This window comes from Hyla sarda, chromosome 5 (genome assembly GCF_029499605.1).
Source record: "Hyla sarda isolate aHylSar1 chromosome 5, aHylSar1.hap1, whole genome shotgun sequence".
Classification (NCBI taxonomy): Eukaryota; Metazoa; Chordata; class Amphibia; order Anura; family Hylidae; genus Hyla; species Hyla sarda.
Genome location: NC_079193.1, coordinates 345,292,928 through 345,307,735, shown reverse-complemented (window position 1 = coordinate 345,307,735; position 14,808 = coordinate 345,292,928). Strand labels below are relative to the sequence as shown.

Below are 14,808 nucleotides of genomic sequence, written 5' to 3'. Positions count from 1 at the left end.
GTTGTGGTCACATGACCAGAAACTACGTTTCAATCCATAGCGCCGCTAGAAACGCCGTGTTACCGCACGTTTAATAGAATTTATCGATACCCGGTTAGTATTTTCTGAACATGGTAACGATTCAAATAGCTCGATAGATAAAAAAAAAAACTAATAGATAAATAAATAAACAAAAACTACATATCCCGTCATGCTCCTGCCGGTGGTGCAGCAGTAAATAATGCGCTTCCGGTTTTGGCAGTAGTGGTCATGAATTAAAGGTTCCGTGTGCTTCAGCGTTGGTTGTAGAAGTGATAGGCATTTGCCCGGGTTATCATGGCAGCGGCCAATTGTTCTCTGAGGGTGAACAGGCTCCTGCTGGACCCAAAGTTTGAGAGCTACAAATTGTCCTTGGACCCCCTCCCGTGTTATGGTGTGGAGCTGGATAATGGTGAGTGTGTACTAGGGATGACACGTGTGTATCTCAGGTTCATGGTCATGTATCAAAGCCATGGGGTTAGTCTGTTACATTGTATGTAACGTGTAGTTTAGATAAACATAGCTGTTTTCTTCCAGAAACAGCGCCACTCTTCTCCTCAGTTTGTGTATGGTATTGCAGCTAAGTTCCATTGACATGAATGGAGCCAAGTTGCAATATCACACACAACCTGAAGACAGGGGGTGGGGCTGTTTTTGGAAGAAAGCAGCTTTGTCTTTCTAATCCTTGATAACTCATTAAATGAACACTCTTATTAAAACTAATTTTTGCTATGGCACTCCTAATGGTAAAAAGATTTCTAATATAGTTTGGTTAACAAAAACTCAGTTTTTTTTCTATGTTTTATTTGTGCTTAAAAAAAAAAAAAGCTCAAGAGCATATTTTCCCCATCTTATACACAGACTTGGGATTGAGGTCCAAACACAGAAAGTGCAGCCTGGAGTGCTGGGGGGGGGGGGGGGGGGGGGGGGGCATATGGCAGTTAAAGGACAACTGCAGTGGCATGACACTTATCCCCTATCCACAGGATAGGGGATAAGTGTTTGATCGCGGGGGGGGGTCCGACCGCTGGGACCCCCCGATCTCCCTAACGGGGCGCCGCCACAAGCGCTCATGGTGAGCGATAAGGCGCGAATGCTGCCTCCCCGCCTCTCCCATAGAGATGTATGGAGGAGGCGTGCCGGCCGCAACGTCATGCTGCGGCTGGCACGCCCCCTGCACGGGAGAGCCGCGGCCCCGTACAGGAGATCGCCGGGGCCCCCAGTGTTCGGAACCCCCGCGATCAAATACTTATCCCCTATCTTGAGGATAGGGGATAAGTGTTTGTAATGCTGCAGATGTCCTTTAAGTGTGAGAGGAGCTATGATTGGATGATGTTGGATACACACCCCTCAGCACTCCAGGCTGCACTTTCTGTGTTTGGGCTTCAGTCCTAAGTCTGTGTATAAGAAGGGTGGAAAAATGTGCTCTTGAGCTTTTTTTAAAGGGGTTCTCCGGTGCTTACACATCTTATCCCCTATCCTTTGGATAGGGGATAAGATGCCTGATCGCGGGAGTCCCGCAGCTTGGGACGCCCGGGATCATGCACGCGGCACCCCATTTGTAATCAGTCCCCGGAGCATGTTTGTTCCGGGTCTGATTACGCTCGACCGCAGGGCCGGCGGCGTGTGACGTCACGACTCCGCCGCCGTGTGACGTCACGCTCTGCCCCTCCATGTAAACCTACGGGAGGGGGCGTGATAGCTATCACGCCCCCTCCCGTAGGCTTGCATTGAGGGGCGGAGCGTGACGTCACACCGGGGCGGAGGCGTGACGTCACACGCCGCCGGCCCTGCGGTCGAGCGTAATCAGACCCGGAAAGAACACGCTCCGGGGACTGATTACAAACGGGGTGCCGCGTGCATGATCCCGGGCGTCCCCAGCAGCGGGACTCCCGCGATCAGGCATCTTATCCCCTATCCTTTGTATAGGGGATAAGATGTGTAAGCACCGGAGAACCCCTTTAAGCACAAATAAAACATAGAAAACTTCTTTTTTTTTTTTTTTTTTTTTTTTTTTAAACAAAGTATATTAGAAATATTTTTTATTTACCATAAGGAGTGCAATAGCAAAAATTAATTTTAATGTGTTACCCTTTTGAATTAAAGTTTTGCGCAAGTCATTTTTGTAGGATTGGGTTGCAGGAAAAGCACAATGGGGCAGCGTTATCAAAACCTGTCCAGAGGAAAAGTTGCCCAGTTGCCCATAGCAACCAATCAGCTTACTTTAATTTTTAGCAAGGCCTCTTCAAAATGAAAGAAGGGATCTGATTGGATGCTATGGGCAACTGGGCAACTTTTCCTTTGCACAGGTTTTGATAAATCTCCCCAATGTGTTTTCTATTTGTAGCATGTGATTTAAAGGAGTACTCTGGGAAATGAAAACTGGGGATAAGTTTCAGATAGGGGGGGGGGGTTCCGACCACTGGGGCCCCCGCGATCTCCCATACACATTCCGTGGCGGCTGACATGCCCCCTCAATACATCTCAATAGGAGAGCCCGAGCGCTGCATTCTGCCATAGAGATGTATTGAGGGGGCATGTTGGCTGCCGCGCCATGTGGTGGTCAGAACGCGCTATTTTGGCTAAGAGTCGGGGACCCTGTATGGGAGATCACAGGGGAAGTTTTCATATCCCGGAGTATTCCTTTAATGGAGAGCATCATATAGCCCTAGATGTGTCGCCAAGTTGTACTGAACCTTAAGACCTAGAGGTGACCGGATGGAGCCTAGTTGATCTGATCACTGGGGACCCCCACCAGTCACAGGATTGGAGGTCCCCTGTACCCCAGGTAAGTGAAATGGTTGTCATTCATACTTGCTACTGCTTCATTTACTCGTGAAGAAAAGGGGCCCCCATTTCTGTGATCAGTGGGGTTCCCAGTGTTCAAAGCCCAACTGATCATATCAGTTTTTCACAACTAGGGTGCCTCCAGCTTTTGCATTATTTACATACACAGACAGATTCACAGACTTCACTTCAATCACTTAGTAGTTCTTATCTTGCTTACATGTCTTTCCCTAACCCTGAGCTCCTACTCACACTGTGAGAATAAGACTGAGGACAGAGGCTCAGATATATATGGGGCAGAGACAGCTGTTACAAGTAATGGAAACACACAGATAAGGTGCTGGCCAGGGCTCCTGCTGTGTACAGAGTGAGGGGGGAGTGATGTCATCAGCCGCACTGTCTGCTGCTTCTAGAGAGCAGAGCTGTGGTCTGTAACCTAGACAATGGAAGGGAAGGTAAAAAGAAAAGCATATGGGGAAGATTTAGCAAAACCTCTCTAGTGGAAAAGTGGTGCAGTTGCCCATGGCAACCAGTCAGATTGCTTCTTACATTTTTAAAACAAGCAATCTAATTGGTTGCTACCACTTGGTCCTCTACACAGGTTTTGACAGATCTTCCCCCATCATATCTTTGAAAAGTAATTATCTCTATTTGCAAAAATGTGTATTTTGATCTGAAAAACAAGGTTAAACAGGATCTTTAAAGGAAAAGTCTCATACTAAAAAACATATCCCCTATCCGTAAGTTTTATATTGCGGGGGTCTAACCGCTGGGGCCCCCTGCGATCTCCTGTACGGAGCCCCGGCTCTCCCCGGGAGAGGCGCATCACATATGTCTCTATGGGGTAGCCGTTTGGCAACCTTCTGCTCCTCCATAGAGATATATAGAGAGGACGTGGCGGCCCCTGCTTTGGGCGGGGGTCGTGACACACCACTCCCGGGCACAGCTGGGGCTCCGTACAGGTTTATGTGAGGACTGTGAGGTGGCGATCCACTGCTGAGGTAGCCGGAGGGCTTACCTCACATCCTGTGCTGGCTGCGGCTCTGACAGGCAGGACCAGGCTTTATCAATCGAGCGCAGAGCACACAGATCAATGTGGTTCTATGGAATCTGTATGGGGACAAAAAAGAGAAAAAGAAAAAAAAAAACACACACACATTAACCCCTTCCTTATTTAAAGTTCAAATCACCCCCCTTTTCCCAAATTCCGTAAAAAAAAAAAAATACAAACATAATAAAAATAAACATATTTAGTATTGCCACATGTGTAAATGTCCAAACTCTAAAAATATATCTGCAAGTCCCAAACAGATAAAAAAGAAATGGAGCACTCACCAGGTCATTCGGGGTCATCAAGCTTCTTTTATTTCATGGAGCTTGGCAGCATACAAACATGTAAACATATATTGTTAATTAAACCACACGGTCAATGGCGTACACGTAAAAAAGTCCAAAATTGGATATTTTTGGTCACTTTGTATACCATAAAGTATATAAATAGTGATCAAAAAGTCTGATCAAAACAATCATGGTACTGATAAAAAAAAAATTCTGATCGCAGAACAAAACATTAGGCCTCATACCACCCCGTAAACAAAAAAAAAAATGTTATAGGGGGTCAGAAGAGGACAATTTGAAACATACTAATTTTGGTGCATGTAGTTATAAATAAAATAAAAAAACTATATCAATTGGGTATCATTGTCACTGTATGGACTAGAGATGACCCTGAACCACATGTGAGATGCAGCCTATCAGTGTTCACTGACCCCTGTGATGTCACAGCCCCTATTTAATCGGCGGCCATCTTGCCTCTCTTCATTTCATCTATGCACTCAGATGGAGAGGACGGGACTGCGTGTGTGTGAATAGCTCATACCACAGCGTTACACTGCAACTGCTAGTCACATCAGCATTAGGGAAAGACAGGAGTGCAGAGTGCTGTGCTGTTACTCTGAGAAGGATCATTGATTGCTAAACCTCCTATTCACGTTATTGAGCATTGCAGCAGAGAGGGGCAGATAGCTGTCAGCTGCCTCATACAGATCTCCAAGCTGCCTGAACTTTATGAACCATCTTATCAACTCATTTTTCAGCCCAATTCAGTATTTTTTTTGCTCCACAAATCATCTGCTGCTCAGAATTGTGTGTAGACTGTATAAAAACCAGTGCACACCATTCCTAACACTCTGTGACAGAGTGCAATTAGGGTTTAATCCCTGTTTTCTTATTTTTGTGGCGCTGCACTGTTGGGTCCTTCTGCTGTTCACAAATAAGTTTTTTGTTTTTTTAGCGGACTGTAGTGCATTTGTCTGCCCTCATATGTGCATAACGCGTGCCTACATGAAAACAGTCTACTATTCTGTATCTGTAACAAGTCTAGATACAGGGAAAGTCCTGGCAAAAGTAATCACCTGCTGGTGTTGTTGCCCATTTTTCTGCCCTCATCAGTGCATACCGCATACGTACTTCAAAGTAGTGTACCATTTTGTACCTGTTAATCTGTCAAGGGCCTACATACTGTGAAAGGACAGCCGTAAGTAATCACCTGCTGCTGTTCTAGAGAAATACGGTTTAAAGAGTAGTGTAGCGTATTGTAATACACTCATAAACGCACTAAGTATGTCAGGCAGAGAAGTGGCAGAGGCCTAAATACTTCAGGCAGAGTTGGCAGCAGACTTGGGGCGAGTGGCAGTAGGAGTCGCAGCGAGAGGCATGAGCTCCTATTATCAGCCAGCGGTCGTGTCTCAACCAGCAACCCATCTGCCATCGTCGATTGGTTAACACGCTCATCCACATCATCACAAGTGACATCTGGCACCTCCAGTCAACAGTCGGTGGGTTCCTCAGACACAACCCTCAGTTGGCATGGCCCGGGAGCAGTCAGTGTCCTCCCATTGCCTTTGGGGGGGGGGGGGGAGGGATGGCCCTCTGCGCTCACCTTTCACTGCTGGGGAGGGGTGGCAGGAGCAGTACCAGCTCAATCAGCAGCAGCCTGAGTCTACAGTCGCTTATGAGTAGTTTTCTTCACCTGCATAGTGAAGCAACTCATCAGCAGCAGGTAGACATGGAGCAGGACCTGAACCAGCAGGTGGTGGCATACCTCGAAATGACCCTGCCAACAACCATTGAAGATCCGGTGGACTTCTGGGCAGCCAAACTTGATTTATGGCCGCAACTAGCAGTTTGCCCTGGAAAAGCTGTCCTGCCCGGCCAGTAGTGTGCCATCAGAGCGGGTGTTTAGTGCGGCCGGTGCCATAGTCACCCCAAGGCGAACTCGTCTGTCCACGAAAAATGTGGGGAGACTGACGTTTATCAAGATGAATCAGGGATGGATCAGCCAGGATTTCCAGCCACCAATGACAGATGGGTCTGAGTAGATTGACCATGCTGCTACACCAACACTTCCCAATTATGGTTATGAAACCCTCTTGGGTTAAAAAATAATAAGGGTTAGGATTTTTAGAAGGTGATGAGGAACAAATGGAAAAACCCATGGTCCTTAAGGGGTTTAATGGGCACTGTCAGATACAAACACTATTTATATTTTGTACATCTTGGCAAAACATTAACCTTTCTATTATACTTCATAAGAAAATTCAATTTCCTCTTTTAGAAATCATGGCTTCTAAAATCATGGCTTTGTCTAAGCTGAAGCACAGGCATGGACAAAGTCCAGTAAGTGAGGGTGGGCTAGCACTGCTCTGTGCTCTCTCCTGTCTGATAGTACTCCTCTGGGCTCTCCTGCCTGATAGTACTCCTCTGGGCTCTCTCCTGCCTGATGGCGCTCCTCTGGGCTCTCTCCTGCCTGATGGCGCTCCTCTGGGCTCTCTCCTGCCTGATGGCGCTCCTCTGGGCTCTCTCCTGCCTGATGGCGCTCCTCTCTATAGGATTGGTCGGGATCTGAACACTAAGACCAATCAAAACTTTTCACGTGTGTCTTGGACATGTCAAAAGTTTATTTATAGCAACACTTAAAAGGGGTATTCCAGGCCAAAACACATACATTGTGTTGTTTAAGTGTTCCCTTTATTTTTTTTGAGCAGTGTATTAGCAGAAACTTTCGCAGTTTACATATCTCCTGTAAACTAAACTGATAAATTCCCAAAATTTCAGTGGTACAGAATTTTTCCTGTTAAAGGGGTATTCCAGGCAAAACCTTTTTTTTTAATATATAAACTGGCTCCGGAAAGTTAAACAGATTTGTAAATTACTTCTATAAAAAAAATCTTAATCCTTCCAATAGTTATTAGCTTCTGAAGTTGAGTTGTTGTTTTCTGTCTAACTGCTCTCTGATGACTCGCGTCCCGGGAGCTGTGCAGTTCCTATGGGGATATTCTCCCATCATGCACAGCTCCCGGGACGTGACATCATCATTGAGCAGTTAGACAGAAAACTTCAAAAGCTATTAACTATTGGAAGGATTGATTTTTTTAATAGAAGTAATTTACAAATCTGTTTAACTTTCTGGAGCCAGTTTATATATTAAAAAAAAAGGTTTTGCCTGGAATACCCCTTTAACAGGAAAACTTCTGGAATTTTGGGAATTTATGTGTTTAGTTTACAGGAGATATGTAAACTGCAAAAGTTTCTGCTAATACACTGCTCAAAAAAATAAAGGGAACACTTAAACAACACAATGTAACTCCAAGTCAATGACACTAATGTGAAATCACACTGTCCACTAAGGAAGAACACTGATTGACAATCAATTTCACATGCTGTTGTGCAAATGGAACAGACAACAGGTGGAAATTATAGGCAATTATCAATAAAGGAGTGGTTCTGCAGGTGGTGACCACAGACCACTTCGCAGTTCCTATGCTTCCTGGCTGATGTTTTGGTCACTTTTGAATGCTGGCAGTGCTTTCACTCTAGTGGTAGCATGAGACGGACTCTACAACCCACACAAGTGGCTCAGGTAGTGCAGCTCATCCAGGATGGCACATCGATGCGAGCTGTGGCAAGAAAGTTTGCTGGGTCTGTCAGCGTAGTGTCCATAGCATGGAGGCGCTACCAGGAGACGTGGAGAAGGCCATAGGAGGGCAACAAACCAGCAGCAGGACCGCTACCTCCGCCTTTGTGCAAAGAGGAGCAGGAGGAGCACTGCCAGAGCCCTGCAAAATGACCTCCAGCAGACTACAGATGTGCATGTGTCCACTCAAACGGTCAGAAACAGACTCCTTGAGGGTGGTATGAGGGCCCGATGTCCACAAGTGGGGGTTGTGCTTAAACACTGTTGAGGACGTTTGGCATTTGCCAGAGAACACCAAGATTGGCAAATTCGCCACAGGCGCCCTGTGCTCTTCACAGATGAAAGCAGGTTCACACTGTGCACGTGGGATTACAGATGTGGAATCTGGGTTGCCTGGCAGGGCTATGAAAAATCCGAGGAAAATTCCGACTTTAGGCTTGGTTGGTGCACGTCTGAAGATGTTACTGAGTCAGTGTAGATTTTAAGGCTTTATTTCTGGTGCAAAACAACATGGCTATAAACCTGACAAAGAGGGGTGTCCCCTTGAAACGCATTGTTTTGCACCAGAGATAAACCTCTTCAGGACATAGGGCGTATGGATACGCCCTGAATCCCGAGTCCTTAAGGACCGAGGGCGTATCCATACGCCCGTGGGAATTCCGGCCCCCACCGCTAGCCGGTTGGGGACCGGAGCCGGATGCCTGCTGAAATCGTTCAGCAGGCATCCCGGCATATCGCCCAGGGGGGTCATTATGCCCCCCCATGTCGGCGATTCAGTCCAGCGATCTGCGGCGATTCCGGGTCAATCGGGTCTCCAGTGACCCGATGACCCGGAATTACTGGCTGTTCGGGGCCGTCTCTGACGGCCCCGAACAGCCAGAGCCTGCAGGGGTGAGGTGGCACTGGTGCCACCTCACGATCGCCCTGATTCGTCGGCCGGATTACCGGCCGACCAATCAGGGCGCCTGCTGCGGGTGTCACTCCCGCACCCGCTCCGTCCCTCTTCCGGAGGACGTGAGCGGGTGCGGGACGTGCACCCCGGGTGCTGGGGACCCCGATCCCCGGCGCCCCTGTTGGGATCGGGGCCCCAGGAGCAGCTGCGGCGGCGAGGGACGACGAGGGACTGACCTGTGCGGCGAGGATCGTTGGAGGTGAGTGACAGCCTCCTGCTGTTGCTTAGCAACAGCTCCCAGCATGCAAAAAGGGCATGCTGGGAGCTGTAGTTATGCAACAGCAGGAGGCAGATCACCACAACTCCCAGCATTCCCTTATGGGCATGCTGGGACTTATGGTTTTGCAACAGCTGGAGGCACATTCTTTCTATGGAAAAGTGTACCTTCAGCTGTTGTCTAACTACAACTCCCAGCTTGCACAAACAGCTAAAGTGCATGCTGGGAGTTGTAGTGGTGCATCTGCTGGTTGCATAACTACAACTCCCAGCATGCCCGTTGGCTGTCGGTGACTGCTGAGAGTTGTAGTTTTGCAACAGCTGAAGGCACACTGGTTGTGAAACTCAGTTTTTTTTTTACCTAACTCAGTGTTTCACGACCGGTGTGCCTCCAGCTGTTGCAAACTACAACTCTCAGCAGTCACCGTACACCATGCACCGTACATGCTGGGAGTTGTAGTTTTGCAACAGCTGGAGGCACACTGGTTGTGAAACACTGAGTTAGGTCACAAACTCAGTGATACATAACCAGTGTGCCTACAGTTGTTGCAAAACTGCAACTCTCAGCAGTCACCGACAGCCAACGGGCATGCTGGGAGTTGTAGTTATGCAACAGCTGGATGTCCCCCCCCAATGTGAACGTACAGGGTACACTCACATGGGCGGAGGATTACAGTAAGTATCTGGCTGCAAATTTGAGCTGCCGCAAACTTTCTGCTGCAGCTCAAATTGCCAGCGAGAAACTACTGTGAACCCCCGCCCGTGTGACTGTACCCTAAAAACACTACACTACACTACACTACACTACACTACCACAAAAAATAAAATAAAAAGTAAAAAACACTACATATACACATACCCCTACACAGCCCCCCTCCCCTCCCCAATAAAAATGAAAAACGTCTGGTACGCCACTGTTTCCAGAACGGAGCCTCCAGCTGTTGCAAAACAACTCCCAGTATTGTCGGACAGCCGTTGACTGTCCAGGCATGCTGGGAGTTTTGCAACAGCTGGAGGCACCCTGTTTGGGAATCACTGGCGTAGAATACCCCTATGTCCACCCCTATGCAATCCCTAATTTAGGCCTCAAATGCGCATGGCGCTCTCACTTTGGAGCCCTGTCGTATTTCAAGGCAACAGTTTAGGGTCACATATGGGGTATCGCCGTACTCAGGAGAAATTGGGTTACAAATTTTGGGGGGTATTTTCTGCTTTTACCCTTTTTAAAAATGTAAAATTTTTGGGAAAACAAGCATTTTAGGTAAAAAAAAAATTTTTTTTTTTACATATGCAAAAGTCGTGAAACACCTGTGGGGTATAAAGGTTCACTTAACCCCTTGTTACGTTCCCCGAGGGGTCTAGTTTCCAAAATGGTATGCCATGTGGGTTTTTTTTTGCTGTCCTGGCACCATAGGGGCTTCCTAAATGCGGCATACCCCCAGAGAAAAATTTGCGTTCAAAAAGCCAAATGTGACTCCTTCTCTTCTGAGACCTGTAGTGCGCCAGCAGAGCACTTTTCACCCCCATATGGGGTGTTTTCTGAATCGGGAGAAATTGGGCTTCAAATTTTTAGGGGTATTTTCTGCTATTACCCTTTTTAAAAATAAAAAATTTTTGGGAAAACAAGCATTTTAGGTAAATTTTTTTTTTTTTTTTTTACATTTGCAAAAGTCGTGAAACACCTGTGGGGTATTAAGGTTCACTTTATCCCATGTTACATTCCCCGAGGGGTCTAGTTTCCAAAATGGTATGCCATGTGTTTTTTTTTTTGCTGTTCTGGCACCATAAGGGCTTCCTAAAGGTAACATGCCCCCCAAAAACCATTTCAGAAAAACGTACTCTCCAAAATCCCCTTGTCGCTCCTTCCCTTCTGAGCCCTCTACTGCGCCCGCCGAACACTTTACATAGACATATGAGGTATGTGCTTACTCGAGAGAAATTGGGCTACAAATACAAGTAAAAATTTTGTTCTTTTACCCCTTGTAAAAATTCAAAAATTGGGTCTACAAGAACATGTGAGTGTAAAAAATGAAGATTGTGAATTTTCTCCTTCACTTTGCTGCTATTCGTGTGAAACACCTAAAGGGTTAAAACGCTGACTGAATGTCATTTTGAATACTTTGGGGGGTGTAGTTTTTATAATGGGGTCATTTATGGGGTATTTCTAATATGAAGACCCTTCAAATCCACTTCAAACCTGAACTGGTCCCTGAAAAATACAGAGTTTGAAAATTTTGTGAAAAATTGGAAAATTGCTGCTGACCGTTGAAGCCCTCTGGTGTCTTCCAAAAGTAAAAACACGTCAATTTTATGATGCAAACATAAAGTAGACATATTGTATATGTGAACCAAAAAAAAATGTATTCGTAATATCAATTTTCCTTACAAGCAGAGAGCTTCAAAGTTAGAAAAATGCTAAATTTTCAAATTTTTCATCAAATTTACGGATTTTTCACCAAGAAAGGATGCAAATATCGACAAAAATTTACCACTATGTTAAAGTAGAATATGTCACGAAAAAACAATCTCTGAATCAGAATAACTAAAAGCATCCCAGAGTTATTAATGTTTAAAGTGACAGTGGTCAGATGTGCAAAAAACGCTCCGGTCCTTAAGGCCAAAATGGGCTCCGTCCTGAAGGGGTTAAAATCTACACTGACTCAGTGTCCTCTTCGGGCATGCGCCAACCAAGCCTGGCTAGCCCTGCCAGGCAACTCATATTCCACATCTGTAATCCTGTTCCAGCCCGCTTGCAAAGCGGGACCAACGGCCAGCTGCCTCCCGACACACATACTCAAAGTGCACCTTATTCCTTCGTACTTCACCATTGGAGCGCCATCTCTGTTATATTTTTCTCCCTGCTCTCTACACTGTGCACATGTGACAGACGTGACAGTCTGGAGACACCATGGAGAATGTTCTGCTGCCTGCAACATCCTCCAGCATGACCGGTGTGCCAGTGGGTCGGTAATGGTGTGGGGTGGCATTTCTTTGGGGGCCGCACAGCCCTCCATGTGCTTGCCAGAGGTAGCCTGACTGCCATTAGGTACCGAGATGAGATCCTCAGACCCCTTGTGAGACCATATGCTGGTGCGGTTGCCCCTGGGTTCCTCCTTATGCAAGACAATGCTAGACCTCATGTGGCTGGAGTGTGTCAGCAGTTCCTGCAAGAGGAAGGCATTGATGCTATGGACTGGTCCGCCCGTTCCTCACACCTGAATCCGATTGAGCACATCTGGGGCATCCTTTCTCACTCCATCCACCAACGCCATGTTGCACCACAGACTGTTCAGAAGTTGGCACCACCTCATCAGGAGCATGTCCAGTCGTGGTAGGGAGGTCATATGGGCATGTGGAGGTCACGCACACTAAAGAGCCTCCTTTTGACTTGTTTTAAGGACATTACATCAAAGTTGGATCAGCCTGTAGTGTGGTTTTCAACTTTGAAACTTTGATTTTGAGTGTGACTCCATATCCAGACCTCCATGGGTTGATAAATTTGATTTCCATTGATAATTTTTGTGTGATATTGTTTTTAGCACATGTAAAGACAAAAGTATTTCATACGATTAGTTCATTCATTCAGGGTAGAGATACTACTGTAATAAATTCCTTATTGCCGCTCCAGTGCCTGTAATTCTGCTATCTTCTGGCAATTGATGAATTCATCTCTTCTGTCCATATTTTGAGTGTCTTGCAGAGCCTCAGCAGTTTTTATATTTGACTACCAGGTGGCAGCAGAGGACCAATATTTTTTATTTATTTTTTTTTAGGTTATGACCAGTAGCAATGAAACTTCAAAGTTTTTTTACTAAAATTAGAAGCTAGATAACCTCTATTTAAATAAAAATAAAATAAATAAAAAATTAAATACCGTTGTTCTCATCAATAATAATAGTAAGGGGCGTGGCTTGGCTGCGGGCGGGATTGACCCATATGAGAATAGCTCCTGCATTAAGTGACCTTTAAAGCGACTTGTGGCCTCAGAAGGGAGGTATTTTCTGTACTACCCGATACTTAGACACCCTGCTACTATGGCATCACGGAGACACGCTAAATTGTCTCACAAACCAAAGAAATTGACGGAGAAATCAAAATGGCGCCGGCCGGTTGCTCCGTGCCACACCTCAAATGGAAGATAGCTTGCTGCTGCATGGAGAACCCCACTCCTTCTCACAGACGGAGCACCTCCCTGCCATCTTTTCCGAGTCGTGGTTCTATCTTATCACCACATGTGACCTACCTGGAGACAGGATCACCGCACAGCCGCGTATCAACTGCCTCACATAGCCTGGCCGCTCCATCACCGATTGCTGACTTTTTAACTGATATACCAGTATCTGAAGTGCCCGTAACAGAAGTGTCACTGAAATAGATGTTACTGCCCATATGCTCCTCTATTAACACCACTATTGCAAGGACCATTAACCCCATCACTTCTGCTATAGCCAAGCTGGAATCTAGAGTTGACCACTCCAAGACGAAAATGGCGTAGTTTGCTTCATCCCACAATGAGCTTATTGACGCCAATTATCAGTTAGAAGAAGAACTTCATAATCAAAGCACCTCTTCCTGATTGCGTCCCAAGGGACATTTTGATAGATAGGGCCAACAGAGTGCCCAGACCTCTGCACCTTTCAGAAGATATACCCAGAGATGTCCTAGTGCGTATTCGTTTTTACCACATGAAAGAGGCACTCCTGTTTAAGGCACGCTCCAAAGAGGATGTTCCTGAACATTACCAAATGATCTCACTATACGCGGACTTGTCTGCCGTTACCTTTGAAATTTTCAGGACCTTGCATCTATTACGGCTTCTTTGCGAGCACAGATGATCCCGTAGAAATGGGGTTATCCAACACGTCTCTTGATCTACAAGCGGAATTATCTCCATGTTGTCCGATCCAGCAAGGAAGGGATAAAACTCCAATCCTGTGGGATCCAAGATGAAAAGTGGCCTGACAAGTAATCCTCTCGTGCTTCCCATGTACGACCTGACCAGCAGGTTGTAGGAGACAAAGGATTTGGGAATTGCTGAGAATATGTGTGGGACTTATGTTCGGTGGAGAAGTCCTATTTGGCATACAAGGGACTAGTTTGGAGATATGTCACCAGTTAATTCAATATCCTGCTTGCATTAGACTTGCATTGAGGGGTGTGGGGAGTGACGTCACACGGGGGCTGAGTCATGACATCACGATACTCTGGCCCCGTGATCGTCACGCTACACATTTGGAGTCTACAGCTCTGCAGAAAGCCCACAAAGGTGGGTGCACAATGACAGATTGCGGGGGTCCCCAGCGTATCGTGACTTCACAACTCTGCCCCCGTGTGACGTCACGCCCCACCCCCCTCAATCCTTTGGATAGGGGATAGGATGTATTGGGGCCAGAGTACCCCTTTAACTCTTACAGACCCTTAGCGCTCCCTGTCTGAGTCCCTTGAACTCATCACTGAGTTCAGCCGTATATCATAAACTGCTCAAAAAAAAATAAAGGGAACACTTTAACCCCTTAAGGACGCAGGACATACTCAAATGGCCCCTTTTCCGAGTCCTTAAGGACTCAGGACGTTTGAGTACATCCTGTCAAATCCCGGCCCCCCGCCGCTAGCCAGAGGGGAGCCGATGCCTGCTGAAATCGTTCAGCAGACATCGCGGCATATCGCCCAGGGGGGTCATGATGACCCCCCCCCCCCATGCCCAGCGATCTGCGGCAGATTCCGGGCCAATCAGGTCTCCGGTGACCCGGAATTACAGGCTGTCCGTACATGCTGGGGGTTGTAGCTTTTGCAACAGCTGGAGGCACACTGGTTGCAAAACACTGAGTTTGTTACCAAACTCAGTGTTTCACAACCAGTG

General features: G+C 46.7%; 1 protein-coding gene across 2 annotated transcripts in view; it reads left to right on the top strand.

Annotated features, from left to right (window-relative positions):
• Positions 1-16: 16 nt before the first annotated feature.
• The window catches only part of NUDCD1 (NudC domain containing 1), a 168,364-nt gene continuing 153,572 nt past the window's right edge, over positions 17-14,808 (top strand). Inside the window, exon 1 of one of the 2 annotated variants that reach the window (XM_056522603.1) lies at positions 17-93. Coding sequence is in view for 1 of the 2 variants with exons in the window: in XM_056522602.1 (XP_056378577.1) it covers positions 316-430 (115 nt within the window). In the remaining variant the exon portion in view is untranslated. Of the gene's footprint in view, positions 94-128; positions 431-14,808 lie in introns of those variants that run through there. The other variant, XM_056522602.1, reaches the window with a different exon arrangement.